Genomic DNA, 16,885 nt, shown 5'->3' on the forward strand with positions numbered 1-16,885 from the left:
TCCTGGATGACGGGTCATCCCTGCACCCTGCCCACCGCCCTGGGTCAGAAGCAGTGTCGCAGGACACAGCACATCCACAGCAAGGCCGCTTCATTTAATCGGCGACCCCCCCTCTCCGTCCCCCCTTGCATATAAGGAGAGGACGGGGAGAAATCCCTTCGGGCTGCGTCAAAACTCACTCACACACACTACCCCACCCCCCATCCCCCCGCCCATTTCTCCCCATGCAGTCACAACATTATCCATATACAACCATTCTCCACTCACCTCTGTCTTCCGTCCTCTCCCTTCCTTCCTCAACAGACATTCCCCTCTTCCCCAAAACCCCCTTCACCCCATCCATCCACCTCATCCTAGGACGTCCCCTCATGTTCACTCCCTCCACATCTGCCTTCCATACCTCTTTTACTAGTCTTTCTTCACTCATTCTTTCCATGTGTCCAAACCATCCTAATATTCTTTCATCAACCCTCTCTCCCAAATCCTTTTTCACCCCTGTTCTCCTCCTCACCTCCTCATTTCTCACTCTATCTAGCCTAGTAACCCCCACCATACTTCTCAGACACCTCATCTCAAACACATTCAAACTCCTTCTCTCTTCTTCTCTTATGTTCCACGTTTCTGCCCCATATAGTGCTGTTGGCACAATCACTCCTTCATACAGTCTCCTCTTTGCATCCATTCCCAAATGTCTATTTCTCATTACACTCTTTAAACCACCAAGGCATTTACTCGCTTCTCTCAATCTACATTCTAACTCCACCTTCACTCCACCTTTTCCTGCTACACTTGCACCCAAGTATCTAAAACTATCCACTTCCTCCAGTCGAAGGCAAGAATATGAAAAGTAGAAAGTTTGTGGTGACCTATGTGCCTCCAAAATCGAATGCTTGGAAAGAGAATGAACATACAAAAATGCTAGAATATACAAGAAAATCACTAAATGAGATACTAATGGGTAAGGGTAATCTGGTAATTATGGGGGACTTCAATTGCAAAGAAATTTGTTGGGACAACATGACAGTGCGAGGAGATGACTTGTGGGGCAATGTACTGCTAGACATGACCATGGAGTACACAATGACCCAATGGGTCAGTGAAAACACAAGGTACAGAAACAATGAAGAGCCATCGAAACTAGATTTAATATTGACAACAGAACCTGAAATAGTGGACAGAGTCCATTACAAGACACCAATTGGAAAGAGTGACCATGTACTCATCGATACTGTACTAAAGGAAGAAATAGACATGGAGAGGAACGAAAAGCATAGGGAAGGAAGATTGATGTACAGCAAAACAGACTTTGCAAAACTAAAGACATTCTTCCGGAATGCAAACTGGGAAAAATTCTATATGGAAGAGACAACAGTGGAAGAGAAATGGAATATATTGATGGATAATTACAATGAAGGGGTAAACAGGCATGTACCAAGACAAAAGCGAGAGAGAGTACATTAAATGTTGGTTCAACAAAAGATGCAGTGAAGCAAAAGACAGAAGGGACAAAGCTTGGAAAAGGTGGAGAAAAGACAAAAAACAAAGCAAATGGCAAATTTATATAAACTATAGAAATGAGTATGTTAATATGAGAAGAGAGGAAAAAAGGAACCATGAGAAGGATATTATAGATAAATGCAAAGATCAACCCAAGCTATTCTATCGGTATGTGAATGGTAAACTTAAAACCAAACAGGAAATGGTGAAACTATGCCAAGGAAATATAGAATACACAGAAGAATTAGAGATGGCCAAAGTCATGAACAACCACTTTAAATCTGTCTTCACCAGAGAGAAAATACAAAATTGGGACGTAGATAATAACAAGCAATCTTCCCACATGTGTGAGTTTACAACATCACAAAAAGAAATATCAGAACATCTATCAAAACTGGATGTCAGAAAATCACATGGCCCAGACGGTATTGCAAATTGGATTCTAAAGGAATGCAAAGAAGAACTAACGGACAAAATACACATCATAATAAATAGCTCACTCAAAGAAGGAAAGATACCTAATGACTGGAAAAATGCTAACATTGTACCAATATATAAAGGAGGAAACAAGAAAGAACCCACCAACTATAGGCCAGTATCACTAACAAGCACTATAGCCAAAATTTGTGAGAAAATCATCAAGAATAGATGGGTAAAACATCTGGAAGACAACAACATATTAAACCCAAGACAATTCGGGTTCAGACAAGGAAGATCATGTACCACAAACTTAATATGCTTCTACTCAAGGCTAATAGACATAGTGCAAGAAAGAAATGGATGGGCTGATTGTGCATTCCTAGACTTGCAAAAAGCCTTTGACAAAGTACCACACAGAAAATTACTAAAAAAAAAATGGAACACATAGGAGGAATACAAAGGAACCTACTAAAATGGATGGAGGACTTCCTAACTGGTAGAAAGATGAGAGTAGTGCTCAGAGAAAAATATTCAGATTGGAAAGAGGTGATCAGTGGAGCACCGCAAGGATCTGTACTGGCACCAATAATGTTTGCTATCTATATGAATGACATGGACAAGGACGTGAACTGTTACATGAGCTTCTTTGCTGACGACGCCAAACTGTTAAGGAAAGTAGAAACTGATAAGGACTGTGAAGCACTGCAAGAAGACCTGAATAGGGTATGGAACTGGAGTCAGAAATGGGAAGTGGACTTTAATACTAAGAAGTGTAGCATAATGGAGTTTGGAAAAAGCAAAAACAGAATATCAGGAAAATATACAATTGGAACCAAGGAAGTAAAGAAAGTAGGATCCGAAAAAGATTTGGGAGTAATCATCACGAACGACTTGTCCTATGATAAACAGATTAACAAAATTGTCGGGGAGACTTACAACTTGCTAAGATCAATAAAAGTGGCATTTGCATACTTGGACAAAGACATGATAAAAAAAATATTGGTTACATTGATAAGGCCTAGACTAGAGTATGCGGCGACATTGTGGTCCCCCAGTACCAAAAAGAATATAAAGAAAATAGAAAGAATCCAAAGAGCAGCTACAAAAATGGCACCTGCACTTGCAAACCTATCATACGAGGAGAGATTGGCTAAACTGGAGTTACCGACACTGGAGCAAAGAAGAGAGAGAGATGACCTACTGACCATCTACAGAATCATGAAAGGCACAGAGATACTTGATAGAGAGGACTTACTTAACTGGGACAAGAAAAACACAAGAGGACATGGAAAGAAAATCAAAAAACATAGCTATGGAAGAAAACTGAAGAAAAACAGTTTTCCACATAGAGTTTTGGATACTTGGTACAAATTGGATAATGAAATAGTATGCACAAAAACCATTCATGAGTTTAAAAGCAAACTAGACACTGCGAGATACAATGGCGGGACACCAAGAGCATAGCTCCCCTTCCCGCAAAATACAACTAGGTAAATACAACTAGGTAAAATACTATACATACACACCTAATTTGCAGAGATATGAGTACTCTGTCAGTCTACATATCTGAAAATGTTTATGAATGTACTGCCAGGTTTACTTTTAGTTTTAGTATTTTCTTACCATGAGTGCATGTCTGCAAGCTGAAGATCATTTTCTGGCAAATCATGCTCCCAGTCGAGTATGGTGTCATGAAGTTTACCACGACATCTACGATTATTGGCCCTTCTGCCAATACAGTTCTCATTAAGTGTCTTCTGTCCTACAGTCGTGGCAGCTTTTTCTCTCACAAACTGCCTGTATTCAAAGAAAATAAAAACAATAACTGCAAATTCTGGGTGAAAGAGGCCAAATAAAAACAGAGATATGGGGGACAGAGAAGGGAATGTAGGGAGGAAGAATGTACAAACACAACTAAAGGCCCTCTCCTACTTATGTAGGGAGCAGCAAAGTCAAAGTACATACCTACCGTATATTTCCACGTATAAGACGACCCTAAAATCCAAAAATTCACCCCTTAAAATAGGGGGTCGTCTTATACTACCATTATAAAAATCAGACCTTGAATTCTATGTGAGATGACTTGGTAGGCTAGCCTGCCAATAACCACCGATACACAGGAAATGATTCACATTATGATAAGAACTGGTAATAAAGGTAATTAAACCATATTTACCTTATATATTATTGGCATATCTTTATAGTAAATGGCAATTGTTAATAAATTCGAGGAATAATTCTATATCAATGAAATTACAGTACTTTTAACTACTCTATGTAAACACATTTAACACAGCTGAAAAAATTTAAACATTGAGCACTGGTTGTGTTCATAGCAACCTTTTTCTTTCACTAACTTTTCAGTAATTTTTAAGACTGAAAATAATAATTTTGGATTTCAGTACATAAAACGTTTATTTATCAATAACAAAATATATTACAGTAGTTGAACCAGGAGCATAAACAAATCATTTTTGTTAGTTGACGTGAGTTCTCAGAAAATCATGATACATGACTTGCTGTGTTATTTCATTTATTTTGAATTTATAAGGATACAGTAAGTAATTTACTGTATCTGGTATAAGGATACAGTTGAGTAATGAGAAAGAAAAGAGAAAAAGCGGAAAAAAAAGCTGATAAACGTAAACAAAACAATTCTTTTTGTACGGTAGGTTTGATACACTGATGCTTTTGTAATTTAGCAGTCGTCTTATACTACCAATATGAGATAAATTCATAAAAAATTGCTCTAATTTTGTACCTCGTCTTATACAAAGGTCGTCTTATACACGTAAATATACGGTATTTCATACTCAATTAAAACTGATCTAACACCCTTTTCATCTCATCACTTCATGGATGAAAGATTGTGTCTCCTATCACACAACTCAAATTAAGGGCAATGCAGTGAGGCAATTTCCACAGAAGGCCCCGAAAACAAGGGGCCACTGTTTCATCAAATGGCAACTCCCCTCCATCCTTATTTTACTCAAAATGAATTATAAAAGAGAGAAGTAGAATATTCCTTCACGATGCACCATCCTTTCATACATTCACAATCTCCCTCCATTCACTCCTATATTTTGCACTCTCTCTTCCCTCCTAGACAGTCATTCCTCATGAATATTTCAGAGAATTGTTGAATGTGGAGGAGGTTAGGGAGGGATTGATTGTGGCAGTGGGAGAAGCTTGGAAAGTTATCTTGATGGGAGAGGAAATGAGAGCTATAGAAAAAGATGAGGCAGATGTGCCAGAAGGATTTTTTTTTTTTCTTTTTTTTTACTTTAATGGATCTAAAGAAGGTTTATGACATGGTCAACAGGAAGGTATTGTGGGAGGTATAGGGGAAAAGCTTTTAAGGGCAGTCAAGAGCTTTCATGAGGATAGTAGAGCTTATGTTAAGGTTGAGAATAGTGAGAATGAGTGGTTTAAGTTGAAGGTGGGGCTGTGTCAAAGTTATGTCACCATGGCTGTTCAATGTGTACAATAAGTAAATGCGGGAGTGATGGGCTGAGGAACGAAGATGGTTAGTAAGAGAGGAGAGAAGATAGAGGTAATCCAGTTGTTTACTGATGATACTGTGCTTGTAGCTGGGTCAGAGGAGGGTCTAAGGTAATTTGTGACAGTTTGAGAAGGTATGTGCTAAAAGGAAGTTGAAAGTAAATGTGGGTAAATGCAAGGTGATGAGATATACAAAGGGTATGGGTGGCAGTTGTATATGGTTATATATGGATGGGTAAATGCAAAGTGATTAGATATACAAAGGGTATAGGTGACAGTTGTATATGGTTGTATATGGATGTTGTGATGCATGTGTCAGAAAAAATTGACGCAGCCTGAAGGGATTTCTCCCCGTCCTCTCCTTTTCTGCATGAGGGGACGGAGAGGAGGGGTCGCCGATTTAATGAAGCTGCCTTGCTGTGGATGTGCTGTGTCTTGCGACACTGCCTCTGACCCAGGGCAGTGGACAAGGTGCAGGGATGACCCGTCATCCAGGAGGTGCCAAGATAAGAGGGAGGGTGGAGGGGAGTGGAGTGTATTAGGGATAGAATGGGTGGGAATGGTTTTTAAGCCTTTTTCTTTTTAGCTACCTCCCTTGTAAGGGTGGAAAATGGCTTTGGTATATGTATGTATGGGTGGCAGTAAGTTGGTGAAGTTTTAAAGGAGAGAGCCTAAAGGAAGTGGATAATTTCAAGGACCAGGGAATGGAGGAGTGGGGGTGAAAGAAAACTGTAGATTGAGGGAAGCAAGTAAATCTCTTGGGGGATGAAAAGTATCATGAGAAATAGATATCTGGGGAAGGATGCAAACAAAAGGTTATATGATGGGGTGATTGTGCCTACAACACTATCTGGGGTGGAGCTTTGGAGTTCAAAAGAAGAAAAAAGGAGAAATTGAAATGTGTTTGAAAAGTATGGGGTGGGGTTATGAGGATGGATAGGACGAGAAATGAGGAGGTGAGGAGGAGAGCTAAGCTGGAGAGGAAGCTGGTTGATGAAAGAATACTGGGATGGTTTGGGCACAGGGAAAGAATGAGCGAGGAAAGACTAGCAAAGTGTGTGGAAGGCAGAGGTGGATGAAATGAACTTGAGGGGTTGGTAGACCAAGAATGAGATGGATGGATAGGGTAAAAGAAGCTTTGAGCAAAGAGGAATGTCTGTTGAGCAGGGAAGAGAGAAGGTAAGAGATAATTGTGATTGGAAAATGGTTATGAATGGACTTTAAACTGATATGGCCTGAAGGAATTTCTCCTTATCTTCTCTATACAGTCAAACCTCATTTATCCGGCCTTCACATATCCGGATTTCGGTTTATCCGGATGTTTTGAAGCAGCTGGGCAGCTAAACATTATTTTCTAAAATAATATTTAGCTGCACGAAAAAACGAAAAACCGCCACATACGCGAGGCTAACGATACCGAGTTACAGTAGTTTGAAATGTAAACACTAGATGGCATGCGGCGGGGTATATAAATGATGCTAGTCGCGGGGTGAAGGCCATACAACACCTATTTACAGTACACTACTATACAGTACTACAAATACAACTGTGTCATCATGCCTAATAAAGTCGTGAAACAAAAGCGAGTTGCTCTAACAGTTGAACAGGTTAGTTGAAGGGTGAATTTGGGTTTATAACTTTGTATTTTGAACTAAAATAAAAGCACTTTCAATATCCGGATTTTTTCATTATCCGGGCAGGTAGCTGCACTAATTAATCCGGAAAAACGAGGTCTGAGTGTATTTTGCAAGAGGGGACAAGGAGGGAGAATCACCATGTAAATAAAAAAGTGGGGCCCTGCTGTGGATATGCTGTGTCTTACTGCATTGCTTATGACTTGGGGAGTGGGCAAGAGACTGGTATCACACTTCATCCACAAAGAACTAACAGTGGTATTCTTAAAAAAAAGTCTTTCCTTATATAAATTTTCTATAAATCCTTGAAAGGGAAAGATTTATATAAGGAAAGGATTTTTTTTTAGAATACCACCATAAGATTCTTACGGTCGTATTATAAAAAAAATCTTTCCTTATATAAATCTTTCTATTTCAGGGATTTACATAAGGAAAGAATTTTTTTTAAGAATACCACCATAAGAAGGGAAACAAAAGGATGATGAATGGAAGTGGGATGGGTAGGGATGGGTGCATGCCTTGGCTGGCTACCTCCCTTAACCCCTTGAGTAACGGATGTGTGTTTTGTGACACCTGCGTGTCACGGCTGAGTGCACCTGCCAGGAACCGAGCGTGCTCCCCATGACACGCACGTGTCATGGTTATAAGCTGTGTGTATTGAGGGCTCTCAAGGCCTCAGTTTCTGGGTTATTTCTACCCACGTGGTGGCAAGTGTCTGGGTTTACAAACATAAGGCTCCAGCCATTCATGGGACGGTTTGAAACGTTTGTTTACGTAAGGTTGACGGGTCGGTAACGAAGGGGTTAAGAACATAAGAATGAAGGAGACTGCAAGAGACCACAAGGCCTACACAAGGCAGCTCCATATCCATCACCACCTGTCATCCCCATCCATAAAGTTGTCTAACCGTTTCTTAAAACAACTGATAGTTTCAGTGCTCACTACATGGTTACTAAGTCTATTCCATTCGTTGACCACCCTATTAGTAAACCAATTCTTGCCTATTTCCTTCTTAAATCTTCTTCTCCCTTATGAAGAGGAGCCTTTTGGTATAAAGACAGACTAATCTCTTTCAATGTTATTTTGAGCTCAACATGCAAAGGAGATGCAAGCAGCAACAGACTTATTAGTCCTTATGGGGCTGTTTGTGAATTGAAAGGGCATGTAAACAGAGGAAACAGTTAAGAATCACAGTTAAGAATCACCGACAAGTTCGCAATGCTGAGAAATAAGTTTTTTGGCATTTTTCTATGTGTCAACTGTATTTGAACTTATAAAATAAACAGATAGTTTGTTCCAAATATTTAAAGAGGCAGTAAAAGAAAAAAAATATTCATTGGTGTATAATCTCTTACAGACTATTTTTTAATAATTTTTTCTTGAGACATTACTATGGTCCACAACAAAATAATTAAGTTCATGTTAACCTCTTCCATAGAATGATACCTATGCAGGTGTCATGAGGCATGAGAGGGTATACAAGGATGTCGGTGTCTTGATTATATTTATTTAGTTGTAGCTGAGCAACCCCCGGATTTTGTGAACTGGCTTGATCACATTTTCTATGTTTATTATTACTTAGTGAAAGAGAATGAGTAATTCAGCAGTGACTTTATATTTCCTAAATTGAGTATTGAGATGCATCAATTATTGTACATCAGGCATCTGATGCTGCATGTGAGAATTGGACTCATATTGAAGGGGTTAATGAAAACATGAAACATTTCAAAGACTTCAGTTAAATCACCCTGCATTCTATATTTGGATAAGATAAATAAATGTGTTCACTAAGATGCTCTTCATAGCCATAGGGTTTACTACATGAATGAAGGATCATTTTAGTCATTCTATGTTGTACCTTTCCTAATTTGTCTATGTCTTATAAGTCATGAGGACCAAAACTCAACACAATATTTGAGAGTCTTGCAAGAGAATGATATAGAGTAATTACTCTTTCAGTCTTATATTCAAATGTTCTTACAATAATTCATATTTACTGAGCAGTTTTTGCAGATTTTTACACTGAAGAGCCAGTTTTAGATCCTTGGATACTATGAAACCTTTTCTTTTTCATGATCCGTTTTCAGAATAATTACTGTTTATGGAATAATCATTACATTTATTTTTGTTGCCTATAAGAAAACTTTACTTTTAACAATGTAAAATTCCATTTGCCGTTTATTGCTCCACTCAACAAAAAACCCAAGTCAGACTGTAGTTGATCCCTATCCACTGCATTACTGATTACGGGTCATCCCTGCACCCTGTCCACTGCCCTGGGTCAGAAGCAGTGTCGCAAGACACAGCACATCCACAGCAAGGCCGCTTCATTAAATAGGCGACCCCCCCTCTCTGTCTCCCCATTGCATAAAAGGAGAAGACGGGGAGAAATCCCTTTGTGCTGCGTCAAATTTTGCTCACACCTACTACCTCACCCCCATCACCCCGCCCATTCCCCCTCATGCATCACAACATCCTCCATATACAACCATTCTCCATTCACCCCTGTCTTCTGTCCTCTCCCGTCCTTCCTCAACAGACATTCTCCTCTTCCCCAAAGCCCCCTTCACCCCATCATGTACATACATATACCAAGGCTTTTTCCACCTTCCAAGGGAGGTAGCCAAAAAGGAAAAGGCATAAAAACACTCCCACCCATTTCATCCCTAAATACACTCCACACCCCTCCCACCCTCCCTCTCATCTGAGCACCTCCTGGATGACGGGTCATCCCTGCACCCTGCCCACCGCCCTGGGTCAGAAGCAGTGTCGCAAGACACAGTACATCCACAGCAAGGCCGCTTCATTTAATCGGCGACCCCCCCTCTCCGTCCCCCTTTGCATATAAGGCGAGGACGGAAATCCCTTCGGGCTGCGTCAAAATTTACTCACACATACTACCCCACCCCCCCGCCCATTCCTCCTCATGCAGTCACAACATCATCCATATACAACCACTCTCCACTCACCTCTGTCTTCCGTCCTCTCCCTTCCTTCCTCAACAGACATTCCCCTCTTCCCCAAAGCCCCCTTCACCCCATCCATCCACCTCATCCTAGGACGTCCCCTCATGTTCACTCCCTCCACATCTGCCTTCCATACCTCTTTTACTAGTCTTTCTTCACTCATTCTTTCCATGTGTCCAAACCATCCTAATATTCTTTCATCAACCCTATCTCCCAAATCCTTTTTCACCCCTGTTCTCCTCCTCACCTCCTCATTTCTCACTCTATCCAGCCTAGTAACCCCCACCATACTTCTCAGACACCTCATCTCAAACACATTCAAACTCCTTCTCTCTTCTTCTCTTATGTTCCACGTTTCTGCCCCATACAGTGCTGTTGGCACAATCACTCCTTCATACAGTCTCCTCTTCGCATCCATTCCCAAATGTCTATTCCTCATTACACTCTTTAAACCACCAAGGCATTTACTCGCTTCTCTCAATCTACATTCTACCTCCACCTTCACTCCACCTTTTCCTGCTACACTTGCACCCAAGTATCTAAAACTATCCACTTCCTCCAGTCGCTCTCCCTTAATTTTCACTTCCAGTCTACTGCCACTTTCACCCCTTGTACATCTCATCACCTTACTTTTACCCACATTTATCTTTAGCTTTCTTCTATCACATACTCTCCCAAACTCTGCCACCAGCTTCCTCAATCCCTCCTCTGACCCTGCCACAAGCGCAGTGTCGTCCGCAAACAACAGCTGGCTCACCTCCCACTTTTCTCCATTTTCTTTAACCATCTCCAATCCCTGACCCACTACCCTAGCATTCACCTCTCGCACCACCCCATCCATGTATAAGTTGAACAGCCAGGGCGACATAACGCATCCTTGACGAAGTCCCACCTTTACTTCAAACCACTCACTCTCTCCATTTCTAATCCTGACACATGCTCTACTACTCTCATAAAAACTCTTAACAGCTCCCAAAAGCTTTCCTCCTATCCCATAAATCTGCATAACCTCCCACAGTGCCTTTCTGTCTACCCTATCATAAGCCTTTTCCAGATCCATAAAAGCCCAAAAAACATCCTTCCCCTTTCCTATAGCTTTCTCACATATCTGTCTTACCACAAAGATCTGATCTACACAACCTCTACCTGTCCTAAATCCACACTGTTCCTCACCAATTACTCCTTCTGTTCCTCTCCTAATCCTCTCAATTAAGATCCTCCCATAAGCCTTCCCTACCACACTTAACAGGCTAATCCCTCTGAAACTACTACATTCACACTTGTCCCCTTTTCCCTTGTAAAGAGGAACTATACAGGCACTTCTCCAGTCCTCCGGTACTCTACCCTCTCTCCAGCAAACATTAAATAACCTCACCAACCAGTCCACCATCACTGAACCTCCCTTTTTCAGACATTCTGCATGGCATCCATCCAGACCAGGTGCCTTACCTGCTTTCATCATCTTTACAACTGCCTTCACCTCATCCTTCCTTATTTCTCCTCCATTCTCCTCACTCATCACTCTCATTTTCTTCGCATTTCCCACTGCAGCTATCTTTCCTTCCCTATCCTCCTTCACATTTAGCAACTCCCTAAAATATTCTGCCCATCTTCCCCTTACTGCCATCTCTTCCATTATCATCTCTCCATCTGTACCTTTTACCTTTTCTTCCCTACTTGATTTGCCTCCTCTTCCTCTCTTAATTTCCTTCCAAAACATCTTTTTATTACTTTCAAAATTTTCTGTCATACTCCTACCCCATTTCACATCTGCTCTCCTCTTTGCCTCCTTTACCTTTAATTTGTGTATTGTTCCAGCCTGGGCTATATCTCTTAAGCTATTCCAAGTACTTATGCATCTACAGTGAGACCTCTCATTAACGGACGTTAATTAGCTGTGTTTGTGGTGTTTTCGCTGTGTTTTAGGTGTTTTTGGTGCTGTTGTTTAGTGTGTGCAATCACTGTGCCACCCAAAAACCACTCCAAAACATCGAAAACACAGCGAAAACACCACAAACACAGCTAATTAACGTCTGTTAATGAGAGGTCTCACTGTATATGGAAAATGTATTTCTTCATATTCTTTAGACATGTAGTCTTCTTTAATTTGTTCTCATGACCTCTTAAAACCCTCCTCTCTGCAGTTAAAAGATCTCTTCGGTCAATGCAATCTATCCCTTTTAGTGACCTGAACACTGTAATCATATCACCTCTCTCTCTTCTGTCAATGCAATCTATCCCTTTTAGTGACCTGAACACTGTAATCATATCACCTCTCTCTCTTCCGTCAATGCAATCTATCCCTTTTAGTGACCTGAACAATATAATCATATCACCTCTCTCTCTTCCGTCAATGCAATATATCCCTTTTAGTGACCTGAACACTGTAATCATATCACCTCTCTCTCTTCGGTCAATGCAATCTATCCCTTTTAGTGACCTGAACACTGTAATCATATCACCTCTCTTTCTTCGATCTTTCAAAGTTGGCAGACCCATTGCTTTTAGTCTCTCCTCGTATGGTGTGAGTATTTTACTGAGTAGTCAATTATGCAGGATCATATCAAATGCTTTTTGGAAATCTAAGTATATCATACAGACTGATCACGAGTTATTAGATAAAAAGTAATGATAGTAATCAATGCCCATAAACAACAGAGTATATCAGTCAGTTGCAGAAATAGTATATAAACTTACCTTTGACAATAGCTGCACTTCTCAGTAAACATATCTCCATGGAGCTCAGCCAACTTCTTACGCTGTAGTCCAGATCGTAAGTGCAGTCCATCTATGTTTTGTGTTACAACATATTGCACAAACCCTATTAATGAAATAAAAGTGAAAATGAGAAGAAAGAAAAACAGAAAATCATAGGTGTTTCAAGTTACTGATGGACAATTTACATTCTTTTATGAACCAAGTCAAGTACTGTACAGGTTTTACTATATTGTTACATAATATATATATATATACATACATATATATATATATATATATATATATATATATATATATATATATATATATATATATATATATATATATTTTTTTTTTTCTTTGTTTTTGGGGGGCTACCTCCCTTGTAAGAGGCAAAAAGCCTTGGTATGTTTATGTATGTATATATATATATATATATATATATATAATATATATATATATATATATATATATATATATATATATATAATATATATATATATATATATATATATATAGTACTACCTCTCATTAACGGACATTAATTAGCTGTGTTTGTGGTGTTTTCGCTGTGTTTTCGGTGCTGTTGTTTAGTGCGTGCAATCACTATGCCACCCAAAAACCACACCAAATCAACGGATTATTCACATCAACGGACACAGTTACCCCCCTTTTAGTCCATTAATGAGAGGTAGTACTGTATATGTATATATATAATGGTCAAGAGGGAAACCAAGAAAAAAAAATGCAAGATTAACTGAAGATCCCATTAACTTCTTTATCAAGGCCTAACAAGATAAAATTATATATGGATTCCATATCTACTAACAGCTGCCAGTGCAACTTTCAAAATCCTCTTGCATGATTTTTTAAGTGAGAATAGGGAAAAATACATGACCTTTCTCTTCCCTTAACAGACTGGTACTTGCCAGTGGTGAGCCATACAAGATAAATAGGATAGAAAAAAAAATATCCATACTGCCCATTTTCAAAAACCATCAACCCTTATGAAGCTGCAGCCCCATGGAGCAGACACTCAAGCTCCGGACTGGGCTCAAGATCTCTCTCTGTTAACTTCAACTGTATTTCTTTCACCTTTACACATATGGAGAGCTGACAACAACTCTCTTCCAAGTACTTTCAGCCTGTGACAGAAACAGTCCCATAATTACACAACACAGACAACGTTCCAAAATTTCTTCCTGCCAGCTACTGAAGGGCTTTAGGTATTCAGTCAGTGAAACTTAAGGCAACCAACAATTATCATCATCTATTCTGTAAAGCAGTGATTCAAAAAAAGAAGAAAAAAAATTCTAGTTATACAATAGCTTTCTTTGGCAAATGATGTTCCAATACTTCTTTTAATCGACATGCTTACAAGTTTCAGGTATTTCAGGAGAGGCAGCTGTCCTTCTACCGGTACCATGTAACCCAATACTACCTGCTACACAGTAAGATTGTTGCCTACTAAACTGGTTCTCCCACTGGTGGCTTGCCAGTGAGGAAGGTGTTGTACACCCACATGAAGGAAAAAGAAAACCATCAAAAGGGTAAATGAACTCTGAGTCAATGGCTACACAATACCATTATGGGTCACTAACCCACATGTTTGCTGTGAATGGCATCCCTGCAGGGCCCAGAGACGGGAGTCCCGGAGGCTGAGTGATGTCCCAATGCCTTGGTTGCACTGAGGTGTCCCCTTGGGACTAGTCACATGCCTCTTTGATCCTCTATTTAGATCAGAATGGGTGGCCTCTCTTGGTTCAGAAAGGCAAATCAGCTGGGCTGACTGACTTAAAATTGAGGGTCAGGCATGCCTTGAATCAAGCAACTACCATCTGGTCTGACACTGCACAGTCTGTGGCTGTCATCCCCTAGTGTCAAGGTGGTGTTTGTGTATACTCTCCCATGAGCCCTGGGACTATTGGTGGTGGGTGAGTGAATCACAGACATACATAACCACTCCCTACCCACCTCCCTCTCATCCTTGCATCATAGTATCATTTATATTCATTGCTCAGTGGACATTCCCTTCTTGCTCAAAGCCCCTTTCACTCCATCCATCCATCTCATCCTTGGTTGTCCCCTCAAGTTCACCCCACCCACCTCTACCTCCTATACCTCTTTTACTAATCTTTCTTCACTCGTTTTTTCCATGCATCCAAGCCATCCAAATACTCCGTCATCAGCCACTTCTGCCTTCTCATTTCACAACCCCACTCTCCTCCTCATTTCTCACTACACCCAACCTTGTAACCCCTACCATACTTCTCAGACATTTCATCTCAAACACATTTCAACTTTTCCTCTGTTTCCCTTAAATTCCAAGTCCCCACTCCATAGTGCGCTGCTGGCACAATCACCCCATCATATAATCTGCTCTTTGCATCCATTCCCAGCTGCCTATTTCTCATGACTTTAATCCCCAAGTTTCTATGAATCTATAATACTTCAGAGATCCAGGAGTTGTATAATTACTGATTCAAAGGTATATTGCTTAATTACTATCATGTGATCATTATTAGTTAGACAAAATTGAAAATTCAACCTGGTTCTGGAATCATGGGTGCCAGAAGCTTGGTGATGCATCCAGAATCAGCTGATGTTGTTCACCATAATTAAGGAAATGTTAACAATAATCTTAAGAATATTATATACAGTATTTAAAAGTGAGATAAATGCATACAATTTAAAGGAGTATTTATGAACTTCTTCTTACATACCTTTCTTTTCCAACGATGCTAATGCCATATGGGTAGAGGTTGGTTTAGCATCATCCCAAGAAATACTGATATCGGGTTTCAGACCCTTCTCCTCCAGCGTCCATACACCATTGGGACCTCTGAAAGTGATTGACATACACAATGCACATTCCAGAGATTTATAATGAATAATTAGAAAGTACATACATATACCAAAGGCTTTTTTCCCCCTTACAGAGGGGGATAGCCAAAAAGAAAAAGGCATAGGAACCACTCCCACCCATTCTATCCCCTACATATTCCACTCCCCTCCACCCTTCCTCTCATCTTGGCACCTCCTGGATGATAGTTCATCCCTGCATCCTGTCCACTGCCCTGGGTCAGAAGCAGTGTTGCAAGACACAGCAAGGCTGCTTCATTAATTCGGCGGCCCCCCCTTCTCTGTCCCTTCATGTTGAAAAGGAGAAGACGCGGAGAAATCCCTTCGGGCTGGGTCACACCATTTCTCACACATACTTTCTCACCCCCCATCCCCCACCCACTCCCACTCATACATCACAGCATCATCCATACACAACCCTTCTCCATTCACCCCTATCTTCTGTCCTCTCCCATCCTTCCTCAACAGACATTCCTCTCTTTGTAATGCCCCTTTTACCCTATCCATCCATCTCATCCTAGGACGTCCCCTCATATTCACTCCTTCCACCTTTGCCTTACACACTTCTTTTACTAATCTTTCTTCACTCATTCTTTCCATGTGTCCAAACCATCCTAATACTCTTTCATCAACCCTATCTCCCAGCTCCCTTTCCACCCCTGTTCTCCTCACCTCCTCATTTCTCACTCTATCTAGCCTAGTAACCCCTATCATACTTCTCAGACATTTCATCTCAAACACATTCAAACTCCTTCTCTCTTCCTCTCTCATGTTCCATGTTTCTGCCCATACAGTGCTGTTGGCACAATCACTCCTTCATATAACCTCCTCTTAGCATCCATTCCCAAATGTCTATTTCTCATTACACTTTTTAATCCACCAAGGCATTTACTCGCCTCTCTCAATCTACATTCTACCTCCACCCCCACTCCTCCCTTTCCTGGCACATTCACACCCAAGTATCTAAAACTATCCACTTCCTCCAGTCTCTCTCCCTTATGCTCACTTCCAGCCTGCTGTCACCCTCTACCCTTGTACATTTCATCATCTTACTTTTGCCCACATTTATCTTCAGCTTCCTTCTTTCACACACCTTCTCAAACTCTGTCACCAACTTCCTCAATCCCTCCTCTGATCCTGCTACAAGTGCAGTATCATCAGCAAACAACAGTTGGCTTATTTCCCACTTTTCTCCATTTTCTTTAACCATCTCTAACCCCTCTCGCACCACCCCATCCATGTATAGATTGAACAGCCAGGGTGACATAACACATCCCTGACAAAGTCCCACCTTTACCTCAAACCATT

At 40.6% G+C, this 16,885-nt stretch overlaps 1 protein-coding gene across 1 annotated transcript in view; it reads right to left on the bottom strand.

Moving 5' to 3' along the window:
• Nucleotides 1-16,885, bottom strand: part of Sirt6 (sirtuin 6) — a 40,679-nt gene that overhangs the window by 12,772 nt on the left and 11,022 nt on the right. The window contains exons 3-5 of the mRNA XM_076211669.1: nucleotides 15,439-15,557; nucleotides 12,716-12,839; nucleotides 3,541-3,714 (exon numbers count right to left, since the gene is read on the bottom strand). Of these exons, the coding sequence (XP_076067784.1) occupies nucleotides 3,541-3,714; nucleotides 12,716-12,839; nucleotides 15,439-15,557 (417 nt within the window). The remainder of the gene's footprint in view (nucleotides 1-3,540; nucleotides 3,715-12,715; nucleotides 12,840-15,438; nucleotides 15,558-16,885) is intronic.

The sequence above is a fragment of the Oratosquilla oratoria genome, chromosome 29 (assembly GCF_046742065.1).
Source record: "Oratosquilla oratoria isolate Oo_2021 chromosome 29, ASM4674206v1, whole genome shotgun sequence".
NCBI lineage: Eukaryota > Metazoa > Arthropoda > Malacostraca > Stomatopoda > Squillidae > Oratosquilla > Oratosquilla oratoria.